This window comes from Pan paniscus, chromosome 2 (assembly GCF_029289425.2).
Source record: "Pan paniscus chromosome 2, NHGRI_mPanPan1-v2.0_pri, whole genome shotgun sequence".
In the NCBI taxonomy this organism is placed as follows: Eukaryota; Metazoa; Chordata; class Mammalia; order Primates; family Hominidae; genus Pan; species Pan paniscus.
In genome coordinates, this window is record NC_085926.1 from 111473949 (window position 1) to 111486231 (window position 12283).

At 36.4% G+C, this 12283-nt stretch overlaps 1 protein-coding gene across 10 annotated transcripts in view; it reads right to left on the reverse strand.

The window, feature by feature from the left end:
- The window catches only part of SPICE1 (spindle and centriole associated protein 1), a 77739-nt gene that overhangs the window by 32880 nt on the left and 32576 nt on the right, over window positions 1–12283 (reverse strand). For all 10 annotated transcript variants that reach the window (XM_055110282.2, XM_055110281.2, XM_055110283.2 and 7 more), the window contains one exon: window positions 11031–11149. In XM_055110282.2, the coding sequence (XP_054966257.1) occupies window positions 11031–11149 (119 nt within the window). The remainder of the gene's footprint in view (window positions 1–11030; window positions 11150–12283) is intronic.

The following is a 12283-nucleotide window of genomic DNA, read 5'->3' on the forward strand; positions in this document are numbered from 1 at the left end:
AGAAAATGTGGCACATATACACCATGGAATACTATGCAGCCTTAAAAAATGATGAGTTCATGTCCTTTGTAGGGACATGGATGAAACTGGAAATCATCATTCTCAGTAAACTATTGCAAGGACAAAAAACCAAACACCGCATGTTCTCACTCATAGGTGGGAACTGAACAATGAGAACACATGGACACAGGAAGGGGAACATCACACTCTGGGAACTGTTGTGGGATGGGGGGAGGGGGGAGGGATAGCATTAGGAGATATACCTAATGCTAAATGACGAGTTAATGGGTACAGCACACCAGCATGGGACATGTATACATATGTAACTAACCTGCACATTGTGCACATGTACCCTAAAACTTAAAGTATAATAATAATAAAATAAAATAAAAAGAATCTGCCGAAAAAAAGCATTAAAAAAAAATTTAACTGACATACCTGACAATGACATGTAAAAAAAGAAAACAAGATTAAAGGCTCTATAAAAGGTATATATGCAAAGGTAACCACCAGAACAATATTACAAACTTCCTAAATACCAAAAGAAATTTTTTAAAAGAACAGAGAAGAAACATCACATAGAAAATGAAATTATAGTACAATAAACAGTACTATAAAATAATGTGATGAACTTAACATCAAACATATCAGTAAGTGTTATAAGCTTACTTCAATTAAAAGAAGAATAGTTTCAAATTGTCTAACAAGGCAAGACTGAACTCTGCATTGTATACAAGAGACATACTTAATACAAAATAATTCCAGAAGGCTAAATATATTAAACATCTAAAATACAGAAAGCTAAATGTAAAAAGCCAAAATAAGCCAGGAAATTGGAAACAAGAAAAAAGTAGAGGTTTCATTCCTGATATTAGATGAAGTAGAAATGAAGTCAAAAGGTATTAAATGTGACAAAGCATACTTTATAATGCTAAAAGTTATAAATCACAATGAAGATATAACACTTACGTTCCAAAAAACATGGACCAAAAAACACAAGAATCACTTTTATAAGAAAGGAAGTATTTAACTCTGAACAATTAAATATACTTAAACATAAAATGCAAAGAGAAATAGAAACATACTAGTAGTAGGAGACTTTAATACACCATTCTCAGAAGAAAAGAGTGGCAAAAATAAGTAAGGATACAAAAGTATTCAACAATATAATCAGTGAGGTAGATCTATGGATATACCTTTAGAACTTTATACCTTGTTAGAGTATATACCTTCTTCTCAGGCACACACATGGAACATTTGTAAAACTTTGATCATATATTAGGTCACAAAGAAAACATCATTAAGTTCCACAGGTAGAAATATTACAAATCACACTCTGAATGTAACGTAATAAAACTAGAAAAACAAAGAGGCTCTGGAAATTTTTTTTTAAATCTTCTATTAGACAATTTTTAAAAAAATTATTATACTTTAAGTTTTAGCGTACATGTGCACAATGTGCAAGTTAGTTACATATGTATACATGTGCCATGTTGGTGCGCTGCACCCATTAACTTGTCATTTAGCATTAGGTATATCTCCTAATGCTATCCCTCCCCCCTCCCCCCACCCCACAACAGTTGCCAGTGTGTGATGTTCCCCTTCCTGTGTCCATGTGTTCTCATTGTTCAATTCCCATCTATGAGTGAGAACATGTGGTGTTTGGTCTTTTGTCCTTGCGATAGTTTACTGAGAATGATGATTTCCAATTTCATCCATGTCCCTACAAAGGACATGAACTCATCATTTTTTAAGGCTGCATGGTATTCCATGGTGTATATGTGCCACATTTTCTTAATCCAGGCTATCATTGTTGGACATTTGGGTTGGTTCCAAGTCTTTGCTATTGTGAATAGTGCCGCAATAAACATACGTGTGCATGTGTCTTTATAGCAGCATGATTTATAGTCCTCTGGGTATATACCCAGTAATGGGATGGCTGGGTCAAATGGTATTTCTAGTTCTAGATCCCTGAGGAATCGCCACACTGAGTTCCACAATGGTTGAACTAGTTTACAGTCCCACCAACAGTGTAAAAGTGTTCCTATTTCTCCACATCCTCTCCAGCACCTGTTGTTTCCTGACTTTTTAGACAATTCTTAAGTAAACATGAAAATATAAACTGAAATTACCTCATTCCTAAAGTAACAAAACACTACATACCAGAATGTATGCTACACATTTATAGTAGTGATCAGAGTAGAATTCAGAGCCCTAAACATGTTTATCAATTAAAAATAAAAGAATGAAAACGAATGTATTAAATTCTCAACTAGGGTTACTAGAAAAAGTAAACAAAAAAAAATGCACAACGAAGGAAATAAAGACAAAAGCAAAAATTGATGAGGAAGAAATCAGAAAACTAGACCTCTAACTAATAAATTAAAAATGTTAGTTCTTCGAAAATTCATAAAATAGGCAAACCACTAAATAACCTAATTTTAAAGAGAACCAAAATAAATGATTGAGGAGAACAAGTAAGCACTGAAACAAAATTTTTTAAGAAGTATAGAGATTATTGGCACATCTCTATAGAAATACATTGATTAACCTAGATGAAATGGAAAATTTCCTAAGAAAATATAACTTATAAAAATTGGCTTCAGAAGACATAGAAGCTTAAATAAACAAGCAAAGTTACTATGGCACTTCCCCACAGAAAAAAAAAAGCACCATGTGCAAATAGTTTCAAAGGAGGAAAGCTATCAGCCTCAAAAAACAGATAGTCTCAGTGCTATATAAATTGTTCCAGGACTTAAAAAATTAGAAACATCTTCCAGATGGTTCTTATGAAATCAAGTACCGCATTGTTACTTCAATCTGATAAAGGCTGCAGACACAAAAAAACTACAGAGAATATCATTTATGAATTTTAACACAAGAATACTAAATAAAATATTAACAAACAACCTCCAATACTCCATTAATGAAAATAACACATTATGGCCAAATAGAATTTACTGCAGAAATGCAAGGATAGCGCAATATTAGGAAACTCATAACATAATGTACCATATTAAGAGACATAAGCAGAAAACTCATATGATTATCTCTATAGATATTGAAAACGTCTGATAAAATTAACACTTAATACTGATTAAAATAAAACAATCAAGAAAACAAGAATTGACTGGCATTTCCTTAGCATTGTTTAAAAAAAAATGTATCTGGGTATGGTGTTTGCATGCCTGTAGTCCCGGCTACTAGAGGCTGAGGGAGGCTGAGGTGAGAGGCTGAGGTGAGAGGATTACCTGAGCTGTGATCACACCACTGCACTCTGGCCAGGGTGACAGAGTGAGATCCTGTCTCAAAAAAGACTAAAAATAACAATGATTTTAAAAATTTAAAGAAAGAAAGAAAAAAGACCTCAGTACTAAAGCCAATACCTTACTTAAGAGGAAACAATAGAAGCATTTTCATACAATCAGAAACAAGGCAAGGATCCCCACTATCTCCATTATTATTGAACACTGTCCTATAACTAATAAAATATACAAAAGAAACCAATTAGAGGTGAAAGACTTCGATAACAAGGAAAACAATGTCTATTTGCAGATGAGATGACAGTCAACCTAGAAACCCCTAGAAAATCAGTGCTAAAACTAATTCAACCAAGATTCAATAAAGTAGCAGAATATCAAGGCAACACATGGAAATCAGTAACTTTCATAAAAACAAAGAATAACTAGTTAGGAGGTATAATGGAAGACAAAATTCCATTTAAAAGAATAACAAAAGCCCCAAAACACTTAGGAATAAACTCAATAAGAAATAAGCAAACTCTATATGAGAGAAATGTTAAGACCCTGTTGAAAAACAGAAAAGTAGACTTTTTTTTTGTTAGTTTTTTTTTTTATTATTATTATACTTTAAGTTCTGGGGTATATGTGCAGAACGTGCAGTTTTGTTACATAGGTATACACGTCCCATAGTGGTTCGCTGCACCCATCAAACCTGTCACCTACATTAGGCATTTCTCCTAACGCTATCCCTCCCCTAGCCCCCCCCCCACCCTCCAACAGGCCCCGGTGTGTGATGTTCCCCTCCCTGTGTCCATGTGTTCTCATTGTTCAACTCCCACTTATGAGTGAGAACACACAGTGTTTGGTTTTCTGTTCTTATGTTAGTTTGCTGAGAATTATGGTTTCCAGCTTCATCCATGTCCCTGCAAAGGACATGAACTCATCTTTTTTATGGCTGCATAGTATTCCATGGTATATATGTGCCACATTTTCTTTATCCAGTCTATCATTGATGGGCACATGGGTTGGTTCCAAGTCTCTGTTATTGTGAATAGTGATGCAATAAACATATGTGTCCATGTGTCTGTATAGAATGATTTATAATCCTCTGGGTATATACCCAGTAATGGGATGGCTGGGTCAAATGGTATTTCTAGTTCTAGATACTTGAGGAATCGCCACACTGTCTTCCACAATGGTTGAACTAATTTACACTCCCACCAACAGTGTAAAAGCATTCCTATTGCTCCACATCCTTTCTAGCATCTGTTATTTCCTGACTTTTTAATGATCGCCATTCTAACTGGCGTGAGATGGTATCTCATTGTGGTTTTGATTTGCATTCTCTGATGACCAGTGATGATGAGCTTTTTTTCATATGTTTTTTGGCTGCATAAATGTCTTATTTGAGAAGTGTCTGTTCATATCCTCCACCTACTTTTTGATGGGGTTGTTTTTTTCTTGTAAATTTGTTTAAGTTCTTTGTAGATTCTGGATACTAGCCCTTTGTCAAATAGATAGATTGCAAAAATTTTCTCCCATTCTGTAGATTACCTGTTCACTATGATCACAGTTTCTTTTGCTGTGCAGGAGTTCTTTAGTTTAATTAGATCCTCTTTGTCAATTTTGGCTTTTGTTGCCATTGCTTTTGGAGTTTTAGACCTGAAGCCTTTGTGTATGCCTATGTCCTGAATGGTACTGCCTAGGTTTTCTTCTAAGATTTTTTATGGTTTCAGGTCTTACGTTTAACTCTTTAATCCATCTTGAGTTAATTATTGTATAAGGTGTAAGGAAGAAGCCTACTTTCAGTTTTCTGCATATGGCTAGCCAGTTTTCCCAACATCATTTATTAAATAAGGAATCCTTTCCCTATTGTTTGTCTTGGGTTTGTCAAAGGTCAGATGGTTGCAGATGTGTGGTGTATTTCTGAGGGCTCTGTTCTGTTCCATTGGTCTACATATCTGTTTTGGTACCAGTACCATGCTGTTTTGGTTACCGCAGCCTTGTAGTATAGTTTGAATTCAGGTAGTGTGATGACTCCAGCTTTGTTCTTTTTGCTTAGGATTGTCTTGGCTATGCAGGCTATTTTTTGGCTCCATATGAAGTTTAAAGTAGTTTTTTCTAATTCTGTGAAGAAAGCCAATGGTAGCTTGATGGGGATAGCATTGAATCTATAAATTACTTTGGGCAGTATGGCCATTTTCATGATATTGAGTCTTCCTATCCACGAGCATGGAATGTTTTTCCATTTGTTTGTGTCGTCTCTTATTTCCTTGAACAGTGGCTTGTAGTTCTCCTTGAAGAGGTCCTTCACATCCCTTGTAAGTTGGATTCCTAGGTATTTTATTCTCTTAGTAGCAATTGTGAATGGGAGTTCACTCATGATTTGGCTCTCTGTTTGTCTGTTATTGGTGTATAAGAATGCTTGTGATTTTTGCACATTGATTTTGTATCCTGAGACTTTGCTGAAGTTGCTTATCAGCTTAAGGAGATTTTGGGCTGAGACGATGGCGTTTTCTAAATATACAATCATGTCATCTGCAAACAGAGACAGTTTGACTTCCTCTTTTCCTACTTGAATGCCCTTTATTTCTGTCTCTTGCCTGATTGTCATGGCCAGAACTTCCAATACTATGTTGAATAGGAGTGGTGAGAGAGGGCATCCTTGCCTTTTGCCTTGCGCATCCAGTATTCTATTGGCTGTGGGTTGGTCACAAATAGCTCTTATTATTTTGAGATATGTTCCACCGATACCTAGTTTATTGAATTTTTAGCATGAAGGGGTGTTGAATTTTGTCAAAGGCCTTTTCTGCATCTATTAGGTTAATCATGTGATTTTTGTCTTTGGTTCTGTTTATGTGATGGATTACATTTATTGATTTGCATATGCTGAACCAGCCTTGCATCCCAGGGATGAAGCCAACTTGATTGTGGTGGATAAGCTTTTTGATGTGCTGCTGGATTCCATTTGCCAGTATTTTATTGAGGATTTTTGCATCGATGTTCATCAGGGATATTGGCCTGAAATTTTCTTTTTTTGTTGTGTCTCTGCCAGGATTTGGTATCAGGATGATGCTGGCCTCATAAAATGATTTAGGGAGGATTCCCTCTTTTTCTATTGTTTGGAATAGTTTCAGAAGGAGTGGTACCAGCTTCTCTTTGTACCTCTGGTAGAATTCGGCTGTGAATCTGCCTGGTCCTGGACTTTTTGTGGTTGGTAGGCTATTAATTACTGCCTCAATTTCAGAACTTGTTATTGGTCTATTCAGGGTTTCGACTTCTTCTGGTTTAGACTTGGGAGGGTGTATGTGTCCAGGAATTTATCCATTTCTTCTAGATTTTATCCATTTCTAGTTTATTTGCATAGAGGTGTTTACAGTATTCTGATGGTAGTTTGTATTTCTGTGGGATCAGTGGTGATATCCCCTTTATCATTTTTTATTGTGTCTATTTGATTCTTCTCTCTTTTTTTCTTTATTAGTCTGGCTACCAGTCTATTTTGTTGATCTTTTCAAAAAACCAGCTCCTGGATTCATTGATTTTTTGAAGGGTTTTTCATGTCTCTATCTCCTTCAGTTCTGCTTTGATCTTAGTTATTTCTTGTCTTCTGCTAACTTTTGAATTTGTTTGCTCTTGCTTCTCTAGTTCTTTTAATTGTGATGTTAGGTGTCAATTTTAGATCTTTCCTGCTTTCTCTTGTGGGCATTTAGTGCTATAAATTTCCCTCTACACACTGCTTTAAATATGCCCCAGAGATTCTGGTATGTTGTGTCTTTGTTCTCTCTGGTTTCAGGGAACATCTTTATTTCTGCCTTCATTTAGTTATGTACCCAGTAGTCATTCAGGAGCAGGTTGTTCAGTTTCCACGTAGTTGTGCGGTTTTGAGTGAGTTTCTTAATCCTGATTTCTAATTTGATTGCACTGTGGTCGGAGACTGTTACGATTTCCATTCTTTTGCATTTGCTGAGGAGTGTTTTACTTCCAATTATGTGGTCAATTTCAGAAAAAGTACGATGAGGTACTGAGAAGAATGTATATTCTGTTGATTTGGGGTGGAGAGTTCTGTAGATGTCTATTAAGTCTGCTTGGTCCAGAGCTGAGTTCAAGTCCTGAATATCCTTTTTAATTTTCTGTCTCATCGATCTGTCTAATACTGACCACAAAGTGTTAAAGTCTCCCCTACCCAAGGGAATCCAGGAGGGACTGAGCCTGAGGAACCTTGCACTCTGACCCAGATACTGTGCTTTTCCCACGGTCTTCGCAACCCACAGGCCAAGAGACTCCCTCCAGTGCCTACCCCAGCAGGGTCCTGGGTTTCAAGCACAAAACTAGGGGGCTGTTTGGGCAGACACCAAACTAGCTGCAGGAGTTTTTTTTTTTTTTTCCCATACCACAGTGGCGCCTAGAACGCCAGAGAGACAGAACTGTTCACTCCCCTGGAAAGGGGGCTGAAGCCAGGCAGCCAAGTGGTCTGGCTCAGCGGGTCCCACACCACGGAGCCCAGCAAACTAAGATCCACTGACTTGAAATTCTTGCTGCCAGCACAGCAGCAATCTGAGATCAACCTGGGACGCTCGAGCTTGGTGGGGGAAGGGGCAGCTGCCATTGCTGAGGCTTGAGTAGGTGGTTTTACACTCACAGTGTAAACAAAGCCACCAGGAAGTTCAAACTGGGTGGAGCCTACCGAAGCTCAGCAAAGCTGCTGCGGCCAGACTGCCAGATTTCTCCTCAATGGGCAGAACATGTCTGGAAAAAAAAGCAGCAGCCCCAGTCAGGGACTTATAAATAAAACCCCCATCTCCCTGGGACAGAGCACCTGGGAGAAGGGGCGGCTGTGGGCACAGCTTCATCAGACTTAAACATCTATGCCTGACGGCTCTGAAGAAAGCAGCGGACCTTTTAACAAATGGAAAAATATACTGTGTTCTTGAATAGCAAAATTCAACATCATAAAGATGCCAGTTCTCTCTAGTTAATTTAATAATAAAACATGGAATACTATGCAGCCATAAAAAGGAATTAAATCATGTCCTTTGCAGGGACATGGATGGAGCTGGATGCCATTATCCTCAGCAAACCAACGCAGAAAACAAAACACCACATGTCCCGCTTTTAAGTGGGAACTGAACAATGTAGTCTCTAATAAAAATACAAAATTAGCCAGGCCTGGTGGCGCATGCCTGTAATCCAGTTTCCTGGGAGGCTGAAGCAGGAGAATCACTTGAACCTGGGATGTGGAGGTTGCAGTGAGCCAAGATGGCGACACTGCACTCCAGCCTGGGCAACAGAATGAGACTCCATCTCAAAAAATGAAAAATAAAATAAAATACTGAAAATAACCTAAATGACCACATATATATATATATATGAGAATGGTCAAATAAACTACAGTACATTCACACAATTTAGTACTATGCAACTGTTTCATTTTATTATAAAAATGAAGAAAAAAATACCTGTGTAAACTTATGAACAGCTATGGGGAGATTTCCAGGATATATCATTAAGTGGTAAAAGCAAATATAGATGGATATGTTAATTACCCCAATCTGATCACTATACATTATATGTATCAAAACACCTATGTACCTCATGAACATGCACATTTATTGTCAATTAAAGTAAAAGAAAAGCAAATATACTACGTTACCTTTTATATAAGAAGAGAAAATAAGGAGTATGTTATCTTTTATATAAGAGAAAATAAGGAGATATATATATATATCTGCTTACATTTATAAAAAGAAACACAGAAAGAATAAATTTAAAAACTAAGGAAACTGATCACCTACAAGGGTAAGTGTAGACGGGAACTAGTTAGAAGGGATAGGGGATGGTGACACTACCCTGAAAACAGCTTTTTGTATAATTTTGTCAAAAAGAGAGGTAAAAACCTAAAATTGAATACAAATAGAAGCAAATGAACCTAATTATATTTCAAATGAATACAATAACCTTTTAGAAATCTGCAAACAATCTTGAACTCTACTTAGCAGGTTTATTTTTGCAGTAGTATGGGCGCAGCAATTCCAAAACTATTTTCTATGTATTGCAGGATTGAATATGAATAAATATACTTGTGTAATGTTTGGAGACATGCTGCTCAGTGTTAAAGAAGAGTGATACAAATGTGGAATAAGAAGACCAAGATAAAACCAATAGTGTTAAATTGGACTTAGAGGTATCACTGTAAATTCATGATTTATAGCTAAATAGACAGAAAACTAGATACTAATATAGATATGTTCATATACATATGACTATAGGTATATATATGTATGTGTGCATATATATGTATCTGTTGGTCTAAAAACAATGACTGCCAAGTGCAATAAACGCATCTAATACTTAGAGCTTGGTTTTTAAATACCCTTCTTTAATAAAATGAGCTAAGGATTCTTGAAGAAATGGTTGATTCCAGGGAAGAGAAAGTATAATAAGAGCTATGTTGTGCCAGAAATTAAACATTAAAGAAGATACGTTAAAAGGACACAGGAATTACTTGAAGAAGCTCCCAAATATGTGACAAATAAACATCAAAATAAATAAAAGATAAAACAGTATAATCCATTGAAGGAACGTGGCAGACATCACTGTAACCAAACGATGAAAGTTAACAGCACCAATAATTAAACCAAGGTGTCACTGCCTCTTGATATGACACATTGAGGACTTAACATCACTTTAGGGATATTCCTGCCCAAAATGCATAAGTAAGCTGGGTCTAATAATGAAGAACTTATAAGACAAAGTCAAACTAGAGGGAATTCTGTAAAATAACTGCCCTGTACTTCTTCAAAACTATAAAAATGTCATAAAAGGCAAAGAAACACTAAGATTAGATTTTAGAAGATTCCAGGTTTTTTTTAAAAATGAAAAGACATGAAAACTAAATATAATAAGTGATTATGATTAGTTCTTCAATCATCCAAAAAACAAAATAAACATTACTGTGACAACTGGAGAAATCTAAATAAGGTCTATGGATTAGATAATAGTGTTAAATCAATGTAATTTCCTGATTGTGATCATTGTACTGTGATTTTATCTGAATGAATGCTCTTTTTCTTGGGAACCACACACTGAAGTATTTAGGGATAAAGGAACATGAAGCATGCAACTTACTTCCTAATAGTTCTTTAAAAATGTATGTTAGTCAACTGCAAAAATATGGAACCAAACTAAGTGCCCAACGACCAATGAGTGGATAAAGAAAATCTGGTATAGACACACCATGGAATACTACTCAGCCACTCACACACACAAAAAAATAATAATAATAATGTATTTTGCAACAACTTGGATGGAGCTGGAGACCATTATTCTAAGTGAAGTAACTGAGGAATGGAAAACCAAATACCACATGTTCTTACTTGCTAAGGAGCTAAGCTATGGATATGCAAAGGCATACAGAGTGATATAACAAACTTTGGAGACTCAGAATGGGGAGGGCGGGAGGTAGGTGCGGAATAAAAAACTGCATATTGGGTACAATGTATATTACTCAGGCGACCAGTGCACATGTGCATGCATGCATGTGTGTGCATACTCAGAAAGGAGATAAAATGATAAAAGAAATGTGAAAAACATTAATAATTGATGAATCTGAGTAAAGAGTATACAAGAGCTTTTTATATTATCCCTGCAAATTATTTGGAAATACCAAAATAAACAAATTTTTAAATAAAAATAAACTCCCATTTAATAAAAAATGATGCAATAGGCAAACATTGAAATGGCCATGGAAAAAACCTAAGAGTTGTAAATATTTATGCCATATACACATACCTGTCTGTATTCGTGTTAGACTGAGAGTTTAGAGAGTTATCCAACTCATTCTCATTCTCACTTTCTCCTGACTGGCTATTAACAGTTCCTTCTTCTTCACCATCTACATCATTAAGAGCCTGTCTCAACACAACAATAAAAATAGCACAAGTTGATTATATATATACTCAGACTTTCTTTTTTTTTTTCTGTCATAACAGAAGGGAGTTCCCTCCTCCTAAGCCCTCCACATGTTGTAGAACACAAATCTTCTCACATCCTTCCACTACTATCAATTATCCTATCTCTCTACCACATTTTCAACATCTGTCTCTGTAGTGGCTTCAGTTCACCAACATTTAAATGTAAGCAAGCTTCTCCCATCTTAACCTGACCCTATACTTACCTTAAGCTATATGTATCTTCTTTCTTCTACCACCAAACTTCTTGAAAGAGTTGTTCCACCCTCCTCACTCACCACCTATGCCCTGCAACTTTGCTTCTGCCCTATTGCTCTACTCAAACTGCTCTCTACAAGGTCAACTTCAACACACTTATTTCTAACTTAGATGGATATTTCTGTCTTTGCCTTCCCTTACTTTTCTGACCACTCATTTCTTTCCTTTAAAATCCACTTGGCCAGGTGTGGTGGCTCATGCCTAAAACTCTAGCACTTTGGGAGGCCAAGGCAAGTGGATCACTTGAGCCCAGGTGTTGAAGACCAGCCTGAACAACATGGCGAAACCATGTCTCTACAAAAAAATTTAAAAATTAGCCAGGTGAGGTAGCCCACACCTGTAGTCTCAGCTAGTCAGGAGGCTGAGGAGGGAGAATAATCTGAGCCCAGGAAGGTTGAGGCTACAGTGAGTTGTGATCGTGCCACTGCATTCCAGCCTGGGCAACAGAGCGAGACCCTGTCTCAAAAAAAAAAAAAAAAAAAACCCTACTTGATACACTTCTTTTAACTCCCATAATACTGTATTTTCTTAGATTTTCTCCTACTCTTCTGGCCATTCCTTCCCAATCTCCTTTACTGATCTTATTTTTCTACCCTTTCCTTGTATCTGATGATGTGACTCAAGTCACATCACACCTACTAAGTAAGCACTCAATAAATTTTAGCTATTATTATCCAGTCTTATCTTGTTTGGTACAAACGTTACTCACAGGAAGTGCAATACACTTAAGTAAAAGCAAATCTAGCAACCACAACTAGCATTTGTTGATATTTAAACTTTTAAAATATTTACCAAAAGGCCTATATCAACCTTTTC